This window comes from Aptenodytes patagonicus, chromosome 14, assembly GCF_965638725.1.
Source record: "Aptenodytes patagonicus chromosome 14, bAptPat1.pri.cur, whole genome shotgun sequence".
Taxonomy (NCBI): domain Eukaryota; kingdom Metazoa; phylum Chordata; class Aves; order Sphenisciformes; family Spheniscidae; genus Aptenodytes; species Aptenodytes patagonicus.
The window spans coordinates 9,261,121-9,279,977 of record NC_134962.1 but is presented as its reverse complement, the minus strand read 5'-3'; the positions used below and the strand labels follow the sequence as shown (position 1 = coordinate 9,279,977).

Here is an 18,857-nt window from a genome sequence, read left to right as displayed (position 1 = left end):
GGTACCCAGATGGTTAACAGAATAAAGAGTTATTTTCTATAGCTATAAAGAAACAGGCACGTAAAACATGTTCTGTACTAAAAATTCAAGTCACTCCAGCACCAAGTGGACTTAGTCTGCATCTACTTAAAATTTGGACTTTGCATTGCTATTTGATACAGTTGTTTTCTGTATGTTACTTTAGTCAATTAGTTAGCTACTCAGTTTTGGCAGGAGTGTGATCACATGGCATTCCCTGCAGAACTGGGAACAAATTCTGATCCACTTTACGGTTTCTCCTCCCTAAGCTCTTATAAATTCTAAACTCTGCAAAAACATTTGGTTTTGTTATTTGTTTTAAATCTAAATCCACTAATAAGACATTGACCGATATTTTTTAGGGCTAAAACTTTATAGTCTTTTATCAGAATAAAAATGTGACACGTCTGAGTTTAAAATATATTATTACAGTGCATTTATGTTCTTTGCTTAAGAAAACAAACTATGATCAGAATTAATACAGTACCAAAATTCTGAGGACAGCAGCAACATATGTGAAGGAACTGTTAGTTAGTAGGATGGCAGCAGAAAGAGCTACAGGGTTTACAAATCCAAGAAAAGGTATTTTATCTTCCGATAGTAGCTTCAGGGTGTAAATGAAGTTCCTGTGACTACGCTAGACCCATCAATAGTAACAATTGGATATGTGTATTTTTATAAAATAAGATTTGAGGACTCAGTTAAAGGTTGATCAATTTCAACCACTGATGGAGGCAAACAGCACTTACCGCCACTTCCTTTCCTGTCTATAATACCAAGAAAGCAAGTTCTTCCATGCTCATGTTGGATGAGCATTCAGCATTAAATAATATCAGCTTTCCTATGAGGTAACTGACAGCTTCCTCAAAGCCAGAACACCCTAAATTCAGATTGCCAGCCCACCCTTTGATCTCTATTATGTCTGCTGCATACACCCCACATCTGCCAGACGGAGACAAGGGACAAAATTGGTCTTTAAGCCTTTTCACTCCAGTCTGTACTGATGCAAGATTGACTGTGCAGTCAATGATAATAAAGAGCGTGTGAGAAAGCATGCGAGAAAGCCAACCCCACTAGAATATGTAACTCTAAGTGTTTTCTAATTAGCATAGGGAGGTTTATGGTTTATTAACCATAAGTGGTTTCTGAACCAGCCTCCCCACTGTGTCCTTGCAGGGCACACCCTTGCTTTCAGACTTGGTTTTAAGTCAGCTTTTTGAGTTAAAGCAAACTCCACACAGCTCTCTCTCCAGAAACTTTCTGCCAATCACCCCCAGGTCTGGCTGTCCCATCCCTATCCAAGTCTCTCCTCGATCTGCAAACTTCCTGCCTGCCACCCTGCATGCTCTGAAAGCCTCCCTTCCTCAAGAGAGCTCAGTTGCTCCCCACAAGATGGAGAACTCCCCACAGAGTTCTACCTGCCATTGACTTTAGAGAAGTGTAACAAACCAGGAACAAACAAAAACATCAGAGCACTTTGGTTGCAAGCAGACTGCCTGAGAGTGAATGAAACTTGTTTTACAAGGTCCCAAGCCAGTGTCTGGGAAGTCACTACATATGTTTAGAGATGCCAGATGGAGACAGAGAACAACGATACACAGACTTAAGCAGCATGACTAGGTAAGGCAAATTACAATATTTAAAAAGTCCTTACTTAAGTCCTTTCTTCAAAGCTTCAAAAATTTTCTTCACCTGCAGTGGCTTTGGATCCCAGATGACTGCACCCTTCTGCAGGGAATTATAAGCCTTGGGGGATTTCCGTGACATTCTTGATCTCACTGAACTTCTGCTGAGAGACTTTCTGTAGCGAGAGAAAAGAAATATGGGAAAGATGCACAACCCATCACCACATGTAACCCACAAAGCTTCTAGTTATATGTCCAATCCCATATACCCATATCTCAAAAGAACAAAGCTCTTGGACACACCAAGAATACTTTCACAGACAACATCAGAAAGTTAAGGTTTTTTGTGACTTCAACAATAATAATTTCAATAAGAAACATCTTCAAGCTTGATGCAGAATCTGAGAAGCCTAGTGGTTCACTTTTATCCTTTTTAAATAAAGAAAAATTGTGCAGGTCCATTTCTTTGGGAAGGGGGGGGCACCGAGCAAGAAAGAGAACAGCTCAATTTTTATAACAGGTTAATAACAAGTTAATGTTCATACTGCTAGCAATTGTCTTAACAGACATACATGGCATCTAGCTAAGGCCCTGTTTCTGTGTGCATATTCACACCAGTTGTTGGGCCAACTACAGAACTAGTCAAGTAAGCCATGCTGCAAGACAAGGACATTCTGACTCTCACCTCCAATTCAGGAAAACAAGACAACAAGCTTTTAATCTGCTCAAGATCTAACTGATAAAGCTAACATAAAAAGCCTTTAGAAATAGCTATTTCTTTGCCTGCATTCACCATCCATTTAAGTGATGGCTTAGAGCTCTACCATGTTTTAGAAAAGCAAGCTACCAAGCCTAGATTGCATACAAGATATAATTATCAGGTTGTTTTTTCAGCATCTAACACCTCACTTACTTTTAAAAGCAACTGCAAAACCCAAATTAAATATTGTTTCTAACAGAAGTCCCACACACAGGACTTTTTGTGCTAACCTAAATAGTTAGAACAGCCCGAGCCATTAGTTATATACAACATTTAAGACAGAAAATGAGCTCTCTGCAAATAGTTCTTTCACATTGTCAGATTCCTGCCTGGCTTACCTCTATCTATATACTCCTCTAAGCCTTACTTATTTTTATATAGTTTTGTCAATACTCTAAACTTGTCAACCTCTAAAATAACATTATCTAAAGAAGTTTCCCATTCCACCAAGCCAAGCCAACCGGTTGCTCTCAGAGAAGCTTTCCACTTTCTCTACAATCTCTAGCCTCGATCCAGCTCACCTGGAGAAATTATGAACTTCAACAGGCCTGTAATAGTCAACAGGCATGTAGCCACTGGCTCTTTTAAGTTCTAGGCATGTGACTGAAGGCCTAAGGAGATTATTAGTGATTAAATCCTAGGCCCAGCACACCTGAGAGCTGTCCCCAGTCCCATTATAGAAACCTTCAAGTAACTACTTTAATTATCCTGGTGCTAATTTTCCACTTAACTCCATTTTTTAACATATAATCTGCAAAAAATCTGATAAAATTAGGTGTTGCCAAACATTACTGGATATTTAATTTCTTCACCCCAATGATTATCTTAGTTTTTTATGATGGCTTAATGTAAAGTATTAATTAACCAAACCATTTGGAGCTCAGGTTACCTGTAACAAGGAACATAACTGTTAAATTAGAAACTTACATTACTATTGTTTTCTTTTTGGAAAGGAAAAGACTTTGATATTTACCTTCAAAGTTTTGGACTGCAAATCCTAAATTCAGGAAATAATTTCCCTTCAGTTAAAGTATAGCATCTAAGCACTGCATACGGATCGGTTGCAATTTAAAACTCACCGTTTTCCTCAGTATCTCCTCCTGACTGATGTAGCCCATACGTACTCAGTTCACTGATGTTAAGAATCCCACCTTCATACATTTCATAGAAAAGTTAAGTGGCTGATGTGGGCCTTTAGGGACAGTAGCTAAAAGCTAGATGCTATGTTGCTGCTTTCCCTTGTGAACGTAACAATTTAAGTATCAGATTTCCCACTTTATAGATAACAGTAATAATATTTACTTCCTGTGGGGACCACTGTGAGGAAAAATGAAATAGTGTGTCTGACTGAGAGCCTCAAAAGGAAGTTGCTAAAGAAATGCAAAAGTATATTTAGCATCTGCTTAAGAATCTCCATGTGGACCTGATTTGTGTGTCATCCTTTGGATAGACCTTGCATAGGGCCCCTGCAATCTCCTGCTGTGTTTTGCAACAGTGCCTGAGGGAGAGAAAAGTTAGGAAAGGGTGATTAAAAAATTTCTTCACTATGCTGGAGAAGGCTCTTGGGTGTTCACTGGGCTGTGACTGAGTATCTAGTACGCAAATTTTCCTTATTGCGGTGATTCCTGAATGAAACTGTCTGTCTAAACACTTAAATAATGAAAAGCAATATCATAAAAAATGCATAAAGAGAGGCATTTGGTTAGAAAACCCTTGCAGCTAAAAGTAACAGAATAATCTTAAGGGATACATGAACTCCTCTGTTTGGAGCATTCTTACCCTGCTGGACTGTGCCTTTCTTGGAGAAACAGCTTTTCAACACTTTTCCTGGTAGATCCTTTCCCTGCTAGAACTTCCACTATATATTATATAAATATACATAATTTATATAAACTTCTGTTATATAATTTATTGACAGTGTTTTTCTCAAGATCTTAGTGATTGGTGTGATTTTACATGTCCTATCTTTGCTAGGTGTAATATTATTTTTCAGCTTCCACAACAAATTCATTTATTCAAATGTGAAGACTTCTTGATTACATCACAATCATGCTGGAATTTCATTTTTGCTTATACTTTACCATGCTGTGTTCAACTAAAAGGTTAATTCAGTCATTTGGTTCTTTGAAAATATATTTTATGATGGTCAGGTATTTTACTGATACACAATAGGATTTTTTTGAGTACGATACTTTTAGAGGCATACTTTCCCATACTTCTATATGATACTGCTAAATGATTCACTTTGTTATTATTCTAGCATGCATTGGCAGTCAGAGATTATATTAATTTTCCATTGATATATCATATCTGCTAAAAGCACTCGACAGGCTATACAGGGATCACTAAATTCAGAAAAAGAACAAGAGCACTTCTAGTGGAAAAGCTGCACAGTTATCTACACAGAGCAATGCTACACAACAATTGATGATAAGCAAAAAGGGAAAAACAGTGCAGGATGGTTTAGCAATTACGGGGCTTGACTGAAGACTGGACTGCAGCCTTAGCTATACTATAGACCTGTTACTGATAGCAGCAAATTTGCGGTGGCCTTCTTGGCCTCTTTGTATTCCTCCCTTTCCCTCGTTTCTGGCATTGCCAGAAAGCAGCCCTCCTCTCATATAATGCTGCTCTGCTTAAATAACACCAGGAGAACTTGAGTTGGGTTCAGTTACATATTTTGCCAGGATTCATCATTAACATTTTTAAAGGTCTATGAGACCTTTTTAAAGCTCTATGAGATTTTTAATTACCATAACTATTCAGAAGGTTTTAGTCAGAGAACATCAGTTACTACTAGGCTGCTAGCAGGAAGGGTCGCAGCCCTTCATTTTTCTAGAAGAAATGGACACTATTAACACTATTAACAGCCTGATACATAACCTCTGAAATCCAGCCATCTCTGAAGTACAGTGTGTATACTAGTAAGACAGTATGGTGTGAAGTATAGCTATTTATCAGTGAACCACGACAGCACTCAATAGTTTTAAGATAAAAATTAAGGAACAACTTCTACACACAGATGCCTTAGGTTAAAAAATACATTCACGGTACCTAATGTCTGTTGCCCAAATGACCAGGTGCTTTTCTTTTTGTGTACTTACGCTAGTTTTCTGCTTTGCACAGTGCTGAATCCAGTGAAGGAACAACTCCTGCTGATACCACCCCCGTCACCAGGAGAGACAAATGTGAGCTTGACCGACATGATTGCCAGTCAGGAAGTCTACCGGCTTCTGAAATAAACAGAAAAACAGATGAGTCAAAACCTTCTTGGCAGTTCAAGCTTAGACCTGTGCTGCTGCAAGTGCTGAGCTGCATGAAAGTGGAAAGTTAGAACAACAGACAGTAGATTAAATAGAAAAAAAAGACTTGTCTGCTATACACGTTTCCTCTGTTGCCATCCACAATACAATTAATAAGGGATTGAATAGTCTAAAATGAAATCTCTCATGCCCTCTTCAATTTCTGATTGATTTTACAAACTCACTATGTAAAAGCCAGAATAGCCTCAATTCACAGACTCTCTACATTTCTGATTTTTTAAAAACCCTGTAATTGTCCCACTGCTTAAGGAGTTCAGGCCAACCGGTGTATTTCCAAATCAGTATGGATGCCAGAACAATACTTAAGCTCCAGACTTAGCGAGGTCCAAAAAGCAGTTCCTTGCATCTGTGCAGAGCCACACTGAAGTCAATGGCAGAATTGGCTGAGTGTGGTACTTAAGCCCAAGGCAGAAGTAGTTTCAACAGTAAATTTCAGGTTCAGGCTCCTCCTCTGGCAGGATTTCTCTTGGATTGCTCTCTTCTGTTTTCCATCAGTCAAACTCCTTTGCTTTCTGGAGAATTGTGTTCTCTGCCATATGTCTATAGAGTCCAAGTTACAATATAAGTAACAGACATATCCTTCAAAGCAGCTGTAGAAAATCACCCAGACAGTTAATATACAGAAAAATTCCCTTCCTTCCCCCCCTCAAGCTGCTGTAATGTAAACACCACAACTGAGTAAAACTGAGTAAAACAAAAAGCTGGAGTATCTATTTGTAGAGAGAAGTGCAAACTCCAGTAAAGAGCTCTACATGGAGATGCTCCATGCAAAAGTTTGTCCTACATTACAGAATGTGCTCTGAAGAACAGTGAGCTCTTAATCTGTCAGAGTAGATACTGGAAAGAAACATCCACACTCAACCCCTATGCCTGACATTATCCCACCAGCATGGCTACAATTAGTCAGACTAGAAGCCCAGAAATGTCAGGATAAGACTCTTTTCCTGGCTCTGCCACTAACTTGGAGAGCAACCTAACTCAATGCTCTTCCAGACTGCATATAAAGAACTGAATGGTTAAACTATACTTCCCAAGAGGGGTGAGATTTGAGAGTGTTTTGCTAATTCTGGGCTAGTCTACAAGTACAGGGAATTACTGTAAGTGACTATGCTTTAGGTATCATTATCTACTAAAGCAGTAACAAAAGTTGTCATGGATTTCCACAAGCAGAGATCCTGCAGTGAGACCTGACTATTTCATTAGAAGCCGCTCCGTCAGATCCCTGGGCTGAGGTCTAAGACTCCCATTTCTTTGTCTGTTCTACAGGCTGTACCAAGCTTATGAATAAATCTGTGAAAAACAGGCAAAAAATTTTAGAACAAGATGTGAAAATGATGAATTTGAGCCAAACAGCTACCTGCTTTGCAAGCTACATAGTTTGTCAAAAGAGGTGTTGGGCATGGCTAGGTATTTTGTATCTCAGTGCATCGAAGTCCACATGACTCCATAGCTTCAGTAGTATCAATAGAAATCTGTTACATGGAAAAATCTAGGTGCATCTTAATCACCTTTTAATCAAACTGTACAGCACTTACGTTCTCTTGCTTTGAAAGGACGCCTCCTTAACACCCTTAATCAGAGATCGTACTTGCATCCATCACAGATGAAGTTTCAAAATATTTTCCATTCTTTCCTCTAGTTTTCAGATGCTTATAAGTCTGTGAACAGTCACCCCATCAAAAGGATCATTAGGCTGAAAAAACCATGCAACTTACTGAAAAAAGTAATTGCATAACAAGCTGTTAAAGGAAGAAATAAAAGGAATAGCCTCATGGTTATTGACCACACCCCTCATCAAGGCTAAGTCAGATTCCCAGGATCTATTCTTTAGCTCTCTAACTTGGGAAAGTTAGTTCATGAGTAAAAGGGAGGAAGAAAGTGCAGGAAAAGCTTGTCTAATTTTATAGGACTCCTAAAGCCTGCATAGCATGAGACTGAAAGCCTTTGAAGCATATAGATATGAAACAAACAAAAACAGGCAGACCCTTGACAGGGAACAGAAAGTGGAAAATTATGAGAAGACTCCCAAAGTAAAAATCTGTGGTACTGAACTGTGAAGAATTAAGTTGGAAATGTACAGCCCCCCAAAACTCAGCTGGTGAAAGAAATAAACTGCTTAAATTGCCTAGACTCGATTCTCGAGTTGCCACGTTTTTTTATAAATCAAATATAATTCTGGACTTCAAGAAGATACACTGTTGCAAATTAGTAGAAATGAGAGATGAATTGGACCTCACTTGCGCACAGCCATAAGCATTTAAGAATTCTCATGGGTTGTTTGTTTTTTTTAACTGCACAAAGCTCAGTCCTCAAGGCCACTGACCGTGTCATGTTCTGCTGTAACATGTAGCTACATTCAAAAGCAATTCACCAGCACATTTTCACAGTTCCCTCTTATAAGAATGAAGAGAATTTAAATAATGCTAGGAAAGCACCATTAAAGGGGTTATCTTTCTTACTTTGAAATGTCGACAAAGTCAAATACCACTTGGTACACACCTGCATATATATTTTTTGTAGCGACCTAGAAATTTTACAGCTCATTTCACACTTCTGAGTAGAAGACCGTAAGTAGGATGTCAAGACAACATTTTCATTTGTAAGAAAGATTTATAAATGCAGTTGTTTAAACAGAGGGTTTTGCTAGCCAGAGTGTCTGTATACAAGTGCTGAGCTACATTACAACTGCCCCTGAGAAAAAGCATCTGGACACATCTTAAATTCAACTCTCCCTTTAGGCTAGAAATAAATCAGATAAGGACAAAGGACCCCCGACAAAGCTGAGTTCAAATCTGTCTTCCAACCTGTAACCTCTGCTGTGTAGGCCAATGTCTCCAAATCTCATAAATACAGGGATTATACCCTGGGGAGCAGAGGAACTTCCTCTCTTCTAATCTTCCCAAAAAGCACAGAATGTGAATACAGTAGCTAGCTAGGGCATAGGTAGAGTGCAAAAATATCAGGCCAAACTGAAGGAGTCTATTGCCAGGGGCAATAGAAACACTGAACTACTGGAAAAAACAAGTCTTGAAAAAGTCTTATAAAGCTTGTGAGTCTTAAACAGACCTCCACACTGCCAGGTACTAAAATTGACTCAAACACCTTAATACATGCAATTTTGTAAGATTGAGACTTCAGGTCTAAGTAATGTATTTTTAATATAAATCAAAAGAGTATTTTTTTTCAAATTAAAGGAGTATGTTTGTTTGCCCCTGTTTCAATGATTTGCCATAATAGACTATTAGCATTTAACCTTCAGTGTTACCAAGTATCCAGGCATGTAGGGCCAAACATTTGAGCTTCTATGCAGCAGTGAGTACACTCAAACTGCATGTTCTGCTTTGTTTCTGTTAGTATTAGGATATTCCTCAAGTCAAATGACCTTCATCCTCTACAAATTAAAAACTGGTGTCTGTTTGTGTTTATGGCTAAACTTTTCCAGCCCTAGTCACATATTTAATTGTTTCTGGGCACAATGGTTTCAACAATTTTATGAGGAAAATATGACTCACTGACTTCTTGCAAAATATTTCTGCTTGTGTTTTGTATTTTAAATTAGTAGCCATGTTTTTCTTTTAATATCTCCAAGAGGTTCAGTTGAACTTGGTGAACTGTTGCTAGAGCAAGGTATTCATGTTTCCTTAAAATATATAGTGTTCCAATTGTGAATGACCGGTTGGTTAAGAGACACGCATTTGCTCCTAGTTGTGTGTCTGCAAAAACTGTACCAGACTTCTGTTTCCTTCAGCTAATTGTGGACACACACACCGAGTTGATAGCCTAGGCAACAAGAGGCTACATATCTCACTAGTACGTCAGTACCTGCTGTTCACTGGCTTCAGCAAGCAGCAGCTGCCTAACAAAATAAAAGCCAGTTTGAAATCAAGTAAATTATTAGTCACTATAGAAAATAAACACAATGACTGAACACAAACTATCAAATGTCAATCACTTCAATGTCTTAGGATCATGTTTGTGATTCTGGATACATTACGTGATCATGACAATTTGTCTTACACCGCCTGATGCTAACTTTCTCCTTACATTTTTAGACTATTGTTATTATTTTTATATGAAATTTTATTTGTAAATATTACATTAGCTTTACTTGGAAGGACAGTAGAGCCATTCTATCTTCTAGTTGTGGAAACAGAACAGAGTTGATTTCATTTTGTTGATTTTCATTCACAACATAATCCTTTTCTCAGTATCCGATGTGCTCAACATTTTATTGGAGGGACTGCAGCCTTGACCCTAAAATATGTGGCTTATATTTGTGCCTATATGGAGAATTCTCTTAGTAAGTGGATTTCTGCATAGCATAGTACATAGATTTTATTGTAGGGTTGCCACCTAGAATCTATGTCTTTTTAGAGCATGGCTTTATAAAATTCATTTCAGCTCCGTGACAGCCAAACAAATTTGCCATTAATGTGTATTGGTTTTATACCATTTCTACTGAAACTCAATTTTCACTGTACGTAACCAAAATCAGTGGTGATTAAGTAGATGAACATTTAGGGACTTTAGAGACATTAGGACTTACTCTAGAAATGATATGTGATGCCAAACAATCATCTGCTGTTTCAAAAAAAACTTCAGTCAACGGTGCTAAGTTAGTCATTCCACTTCCCTGAATTTATTATAAACTCCACCACAATTACTGTTTTGTTGCTATAATTGCATCTGTATTAGGGTTTTAGCTGATAGAAATATATATTGCAAACAGTTAATAGGTGAAAAGACAACCCTAACATAATGACACCAAAAAATTTCTAGCATAAGTCAAATTTAAGACTGATTTTGCAAACTGGGCTACATTTGTCTACCATCACATTGATGTAATCACAATTATTTTCCTTCCTCTTATTTATTTCAAAACTCGGGAACAATGGAATTAACTAACACTTCTGAATGCTTATGATGGGTGGTATCCATTTCAAAACATTTGCGGCAGACAATGGCGTTTGAGTCTTCCATGACACTGATAAAGAAAAAAAAAAAATCAGATTGCCACAATGTATTACAATACTGTCAAACATTTTGAACAAAGTCTTAGGGCTGATCTGGGCCTGAACCACTGAAGCTTTTTGTGATTTCAATGTACCATGGAACACGCTGGAAATTTCTAGACCTTGGCACTTACTTCACAGCATTGGACATCTAAAGAATCCAGACCATTAAAATTAATGAAACTCCTGAGACGTGATAACATCATGACTCAGCCCTAATTACTCTAAAGGTAGACGTAATGAAGACTGACTGAAGAAAGACTGAAGTGACCATCTTGTGTACAGCACAGTGTTGAATCCACTGGGAAAATACACGCTATATTTAATCTTTGCTCTCGAGCATTCTTTAGAAAAACCATTGACCTCAGTAGCAATGTCTACTTTGCTAAATAAACATTCCAAATTTATGATTAAAACCCCTTAAATTTTAAGCATTTTTGTTCAATTGTTAGACAAACATTCTATTTATACAGTTATTGGCAGAACTAAGAAAAATTTCTCTGGTTATTTTTCTACAGATGAAAAGTCATTTGAATTAGGGAGACAGAAAGTGCCCTTGATGCTACATATCAATATAGCTATTTTAACACAGCATTACAGCCATATAGGGATCCTTTCTTCAGATAAATCCTTTCCACAGAAAGGATTCACAGCACAAGGATTCACAGCAGAATCTGAAAAGGTTATATGTAATTCACTTTAACATAGGAATTCTGACTTGTGGATATCATTTATCTAGAACTGGTCTCTCACACCAACACATATAACCTGTAACTAGTCCAACACACAGACAGGGGAAGAGCCACTGCAGTTACAGATACGGAAAATGTATGTTTGATATTTTGTTATTATATGGTAAAACAGATTTGCAAAAATGGAGGTAATAGAGACAAATAGCTGCCTGTGATGAGCTTTTGAAAATTTTCCCCTTAGTACTTTTATCACCCGTCTCTGAAGCACTAAGAGGTAAATTTTGCTTCTCCCTTGCACTTTTCCTGCTCTCCCATCTCACCCCTACTCATCTCTTTCTCCCCCCTGGTTCCTATAATGGGAATAAAACAATGTAGACAGCTGAACTTGTTCAGCCTTCTTTGCAGAAAAATGCAGTCCATGCAGGGAATCATCTTCTACCAAAGAGGTATGTTTAGCTACAGGGCTGTAAAGTCCACTGGATATAGCTGTACAGAGCCATGAACAATCATTCTCCCACTCATATTCACCAGACATTTCTGCTGTTTTAAGACTGAGCACTGTGAGCAATTACAAGCAATTTTGCTGCAAGTGGAAGATTTTGCTTCTCTACATAGCTGCACATGTGTTCCACAGAACTTCTTGGCCTAAACCTGTTTAACTCAGATTATTAGACAGGCCCTTTACTTTGCACCAAACTTACCTCTGTCGGGTTGTATTTTGAAAATCTCAAATGATTCAGGAATGTAATCCCATTCTCAAAAGTAATTTAGGGTCTTAGGAGCTAGTTCAATTGATTTTTAATAAGAATTACATTCATAGCTTACATTATTTAGAAAGATGGGGCTTCAGCGTGTAACTCATTTTGGTACTTTTGCAAATTTTATCTAGGAAGATTCAACTCATAATATATATTTAAATACTGCATATCTGACATACTTTCCTCCTAGCCGTATTCAAGCCATAAAAAGAAAATCAGATAAACGGCTTTGATCTTGCTTCACTCATTAGGCCCTTCTATAGCTTTATGCCAGCTTCTGGAAATTAAGTTCTGGAGTCCAGGCTTCCTATGCAGCAATAAATTTAAACATCATAAGCAGTCCCCTCAGATAGTTTCTCCTGTGCTGGAGGTAGCGTCTCTGATGTAACCATTTCTAGTGTAGTTCTTTGAACACAGGACTCAACTTTCAAGTCCAAGATGACCTGTTTTTCAAGCCTGTGATTCAAAATGTTACTGTATTTCTAATTAGTTTTCACCTAAGCATACAGATCCAAGTTCTATTCTCAGTGACACTGGTGCACATCCAGAGGAAATTAATCAGTCATTTATTCCAGATTTCCAGTAGAATCCCAGCAGCAAATGTTGGCCTGCACTTAGTTAATGACCTGGAAACTATTTTTCAAGACATAATTTTGTGGTCAATTTTGTACCTCCCTCTAGTGGCAGCAGATATCAAACAAATGAAGCACAAAGGAGACCTTGTCACGGATCACACACTGATGTATTGTGCCTATTTCTTTCATGGAAATTTGTTACTCGGAATCAAGGTTGGCTGTAAATCCCCCTGTAACTTTTTGGTAATGTTGTAAGAAGAAAAGAATCAGTGATTGCACATAACCAAAATGCCTGTTTACTTCCTTTGCCAATATGTGGCATATTCATATAGCCACACGACGTTTGTCCATGCTTGCCTAGATCATAGCTCTTCTACTTGCTGTGAGTACTTTTGCACTGAGTTGTGCTTTCCTCTTCAGGTGAAGGCACAAAACAATTCACCCATTATCAGCTGATTTATGAGGACAGGGCTTGCTGCTAGCTCCTCTGGTTTCAATTTCAAACTTGATGACAAACTTGCAAGCCTGAATCAGAGATTCAGGAATGTGGCAGGCTCCACACGCTAGCCTGACTTGCAGCTTTTTCAACTTTGGCAGAATTTGAGTCTGCAGTTAGCTACATTATAATGAATACTTAAAAACAAATTCCTAACAAGAGAAGAAGCAGATGGCACTGAGGGAGAGCAATTCACAAGTGATGAACAGGCTCTTCCATTTCTGACAAAGGAAAATTTTCCTAGTGGCAAGGCACTGAATCCTACCAATTCTGTCCTTGAGAGGTTCCTCCTTCTTAATTAGGAACCCCAAGGAACAGTCTTCCGTAATACATATCTCATTCTCCTTGTTTTCCCCAATCTACGCCTGAATGTATGTTACAGATAGACTTATCAGGTACGATCATGTCTCCATCCATCGGCTAATGCAGGAGCCTCCTGAAAGCCTATTTCCAGGTCAATTATGAAATCAGGAAGGTCCTTTATCTCAGCCATAGGGTTGTGGAAAGTCCCAAGTCTAAGCTTCAATAGAAACTACCACGATGGATAGATATACATTTTGATTATTACACTGAGAAGAATATATTAACCAAATCAGATGACAAACTTGCAGTAATAGTGAAATTTGATGTTCAACAGTATGTGGGACGTATTTTGATACCTTCAAAAACTGAAATCTGTGAATCACAATATACCGGTATGTGTCCTGGGGCATGCTTCTGAAGTGGGAGAAACTATCAGTCATTTAGCTGTCTGATCAAGAAAATTGTCCCTTTATTAAGAATTAAACCATTAAGACATCTTCCTATGGCAACCATGTTTCTTTCCCATAAATGTTACCAAGACAATCTTGTGCCACAGAAATAATGAAGTTGCTAAGTTAGGATCAGTATCCCAAAGAACACTGGAAAAAGAGGAAAAGTATACAAAATGTCATAGAAGAGGCAAATAGGAGAGAGAAAAGGTTTATGTTTTAAAGCAAAGTATTTTCTTTAATGCTGAGTAGACATAGACTTAGTTTTTTCAAAGTCAGTATTTCCACTACTGATTAGTGAATCTCGGTACCTATCTTAAGATAATGAAAAAGTGTGTATTTTTTAGAAAGAGACATCAAAATCAAGACAATTTAGAATGTCTCTCATTGGCCAGCTAACAGCCGAAGCATCAAAAAATTATTTGGCGTGTTTGAACATTTTATCTAGGCTGAATTTACTCAGTATCTTCTAACACAGGCTTGAACTCCTTATATTTTCTAACAAATTAGGGTAGCTGTCATAGCAAACCTAACACTGTGTTCTGTACTAATGTTCCCTTTCCGTACACACTCCACAAGCATGTAAACTTCACTTGTGGAAAAAACCAAGAACCTCTGAATATATGTGGATATATCTGTACTTTCCCCTTCATTTCTTACCAATTCCTAATACATATGCTCTGACATTCATGGCCCACATTTTTTATGCTGTTATTCTCTGCTTTTATTTGGTTTGGGTTTGTTTTTAATGAGGTGAACTTTGCACAGCCCAACTCTAGCTCCTATAAAATCTGTGTCTTAAATGGCCAGATTTAGTGATTTTTGACTGGAAAAAAAAAAAGGCCTACATACTAACCACACAGCTGTACTTGGAAACAGATGTTTTACCCCCTTTAAACTGAACTAATGAGGACAGGAATATGGAATAGATAGGTCAGGAAAACTTCTGTCTAGATTTTGAATTGTGGAAAGAGTACAGAAAAGACTGGTCCTTCCACATAAGGGGAGGGGAGAAGGATGGTAAGACCACTGATGATGAACATTCGCACTGCTATGCTAGCTTCAAGGCACTTCCACTTCACAGCCCTGTTCATCCCAATGCCAGTTCTATCCACTTAACTCACTCAAGTATCCCATAGAGAGCAGGCCAGATCCTCAGTTTATATCAACTGCCGTAACTCTATTCAAATCAATCTATTTACAGAAGTCCAGGATTTGGCTCTGTGTCTCCTTTGCATTTAGCAGGTGTGAAAGGACTCTAAATCACTTCTTTCAAGACTTCTGTAAAACATAAAGTAGACCAATTATTTAGGATCAGATGCTGTGAAAACTGTAACTTCTGATAGAAATCTGACCAAACATGAAAATTTTTTAAACTAACTCTGCCCATCAGTGTGTTCTTAAGTGATTTTTGAATGGAAAAGTGTCTTCTGCTGTTAGTTCAGAAATAGATAAGGTTTTTAGAACCGTCTCTTCTCTGCCCAATCTTGCTCCCATCAAAGTCACTGGGAGCACTGCCATAACTTCAGAGAGAGGACGAACAAGACCTTTGTAGTCATGATTTGGCACTCACACTGGAAAAATGCATTAGTGATCAGCTTTCTATAGAAAAGATGCATCAGGTTTTCCCTCTGGTTCCTAGCTTAAGCTTCTTTAAAAAATTATTCTTGATTTGTCTTTATATGCTCTTCATCAGTACGCTCCCTTGCAGTGTAGAGCGGGTCCCTTGCACTAAGCCACAGCAACAAAAAAGAATCTTCTGCTGTATAAGGCTTTGTGAGACACAGTCATTACATGCAGAGGAAACTGGGTTCAATGGGGCCCTAGTTCCCCTGGGGACTACCATAATATAAATTATTAATAATAAAAATAAACATTGGCTAGCTTGAACTTCTCTTCATCCCCTTAGAGCTTATTTTTGTGATGGAATTAGCTAAATAAAGCCCACTTGAAAGAATGCTTAATTGCAAACTATCCAAACAAAACAAAATGGAACTAATTGGTTCTTAAATACTAAACATTCAAAAGGAGATGGCTTTGGAAACAGCTGAAAGACTAATGTATATTAGGATACATATGGTGAAGCGAGCAATTAAGCAAAATGCAGTCTAAACCGACTACATTTACTTTTAAACCAGATACTCAAGTTTTGTCAGTCTGGTTCTGCCTAGAAGACAGCTTTGGATTATTTCAAGCCTAAAGAGAACTACAGCAATGCACTTTTGAAAATTATAAAATCAGAAGAGTGAAACTTGTGTACTGACTTCCGGACATAGTTTGCCCAGGAAAGACTACAAAATCTACAATGATCATTACTCCATGGAGTGCCCCTTAAACCTATTTCAGCCTAAAAAAGATAGCTTAGCAAAGAGTACTGTTTCAAGTGTTTTTTCTAAAGCAGTTATTTTCCTGGAAGTTGCGTAGGGAGAGCTCACATAAACAGTTCTGACAACACATCTCTAAAGGAGAGTGGTGACACCTTCCATCAGAATAACTGATTGCAGATCTGCCTTGGCCTTTATAAACTCCCTTTCTTCAGCCCTATGTTTTTGTTACTGCTATTTAATTCAAATATTTCACAGTCAGCAAATAGAAAGAATCTGTTTGGGCATGTGAAAACTCCCTTTTGATATTCATTAAAGGTTAATAATGTTGCCACACATTTCTTAAATCAGAAGTATTTCTAGCAAGACTAGAAACTGATATCTCTAAAGTGACTGAAATTTGTAAACAAGAAAAAAAATTTCTACATTAGAAAGGAGCAAAAAGTAGGTAAGTTATAACCAAAATCATACAGTAAAAATAATTTTAAAAATTAATTAGTGGTAGAAGAGTTTTTCTTTGGAGAACCACTGTGTGCTGTGACATGAAGTCAGACTAGTGGTAAGCCATTGAAAGTGCACTGCCTAATCAGCCACATGTTTACTTTCCCACTTATCAATAATTGACATTAACAAGACTTCTGCCAGAGATAACAAATTCCTGGAAATGTCAGGCTCTTCTACATCACCCAGCCCAAGCACAAGAGAGCTACTCACTGGAAAAAAAAAAGGCAGACATAACTGGAAGTGCTAAGCAGAAGTTGCTCAGTAGCAGGATCAGTTGAGATCAAACCACTTCAACATTTAGGCCAAAAGCTAATCTAATTTTAAGATCCCTTGAAATCTTATGAATATCATCAATAAACACAGCAAGAGTCACTCATGAAAATGCCTTTCAGTTTTGTGCACAAAAAAATCAATCAGCTCTCTTGTCTCAAACTTCTTCAAAGACTGTGAACCCAATTGTTTGTTCCCTGAGGACTCAAAGCTTTTACTGCAACTAGCAGTCACATCTGCTTAGTGTTTCATATTTTTCAGCATCACAAGGAGTTTTTCTTAGACCTTGGATTGCTTTACTCAGCATCTATGTGTAAGTACAACAACAAAACTCCAACAGAAGAGATAACTGAGGTCTTCTGCCAGTTTGTTTCTACCTCTCTCCCCAAAAGACACAGGCAATCCTGGCAAAAGGAGTATTCTATACGAGTATTTTGCCAACATAGCTAAATCTTTACGGGTTTCATTTTTTAACATTCCTCTTAACGCTCACAGCTATGCCAGAAACTTTGTAACACAGATCTATACAGTTACACAAGAAAGCTTTGTTGTTTTAATACATCTAGTATAGTTTTGAAAGGTATTAGTAGTCTGCAGATAATGTAAAAAAATCCTTCGATGTGAACACCTTCTGTGTATCTATACTACCAGCACCTCACTGCTATCAGAATATCGGTGTTATTTACTACAAAAGTTCTCCTACAATGAATGGAGCAACTCAGCAAGCCTGTGCTTTCTATCAGCATAGTTAAAACTACCCCTCAGACTTAAAACAATTAGTACTAACACATGCACAAGTTTACGGTGCACTATAACTGCTTCTATACTTGCATCTTTTGCTAATTCAGCCATGTTGGTAAAAGATACCATTTTTCACAGTCCTTACCCAATTTAGCTGAGGGCAGGAATCTGTAATACAGACAGGGATTTAACAGTTGTAGGGAGGGGCTTATTACTTGTCTTTAGATACTACAAGGACTTTGCTAGTACAGATGTACTGCTATAAAGCATCAGGGAAAAGAATAAATTGTATTAGCATATATCACTGCCATAACAATACAGCTGCAGAAGCTTTTAATATCGTATGGCTATATCATTAAAAAAAAACCAGACCTCAACTGAGACGAAATTATAGCAGTACTACATTTAAGCACAGAACAAAGCTTAGTATGACTACATGGCAAGTGTAGAACAACTACAATTCTCAGTTTATAAAAAAATCTGTGGGTAAGTTAGTTCTTCATGCCTCATAAAACAAGACTTATTTTTGTGATGTAAATTGACTTAGTCTATGTTACGCAGACTCTATTACTTACCTATGAGCCAATTATAACTGAGACCACTCTTGCAGAATAGGATCGTGTCACTTCACAAAACTGGGCCCCCTGTAAGAAAGTTCTCTTAGCTCCCTTTCAGCGTGGAAGGAGTGAATTGTAATGCTAACATACACACTGACTCAAGAGTGCGAAGAGCTCTTACCCAAGACCAATGAGCAAAAGACTCAAGGTATCAATCAGTTCACTGTACATACTGATCCTTAGTTCATCAGCTCCTATTGTCCTAATAGAACGAGGACAAACAACAGTCACCTTCAGAATGTGGTACGTAGGGAAATGAAAGTCAGGTTTGCACTAAATTATAGTTATTAGAGCTGCAGAGAGATCTAACACAAAAATGGATGGCCAAATGCATAGTCTATATTCACACAGCTGTTGCTTGATTGGTAATTTAAGGAGTCCTGGTGGTGG

General features: G+C 37.8%; 1 protein-coding gene across 6 annotated transcripts in view; it reads right to left on the bottom strand.

The window, feature by feature from the left end:
• Positions 1–18,857, bottom strand: part of RIPOR3 (RIPOR family member 3) — a 60,490-nt gene that overhangs the window by 33,423 nt on the left and 8,210 nt on the right. For 2 of the 6 annotated variants that reach the window (XM_076351960.1, XM_076351959.1), the window contains exons 2-3: positions 5,508–5,636; positions 1,673–1,819 (exon numbers count right to left, since the gene is read on the bottom strand). In XM_076351960.1, coding sequence (XP_076208075.1) covers positions 1,673–1,819; positions 5,508–5,608 — 248 coding nt within the window. In that variant the 5' untranslated portion in view covers positions 5,609–5,636. Of the gene's footprint in view, positions 1–1,672; positions 1,820–5,507; positions 5,637–7,261; positions 7,385–18,425; positions 18,495–18,588; positions 18,670–18,857 lie in introns of those variants that run through there. The other 4 variants (XM_076351961.1, XM_076351957.1, XM_076351958.1 and 1 more) reach the window with 4 other exon arrangements.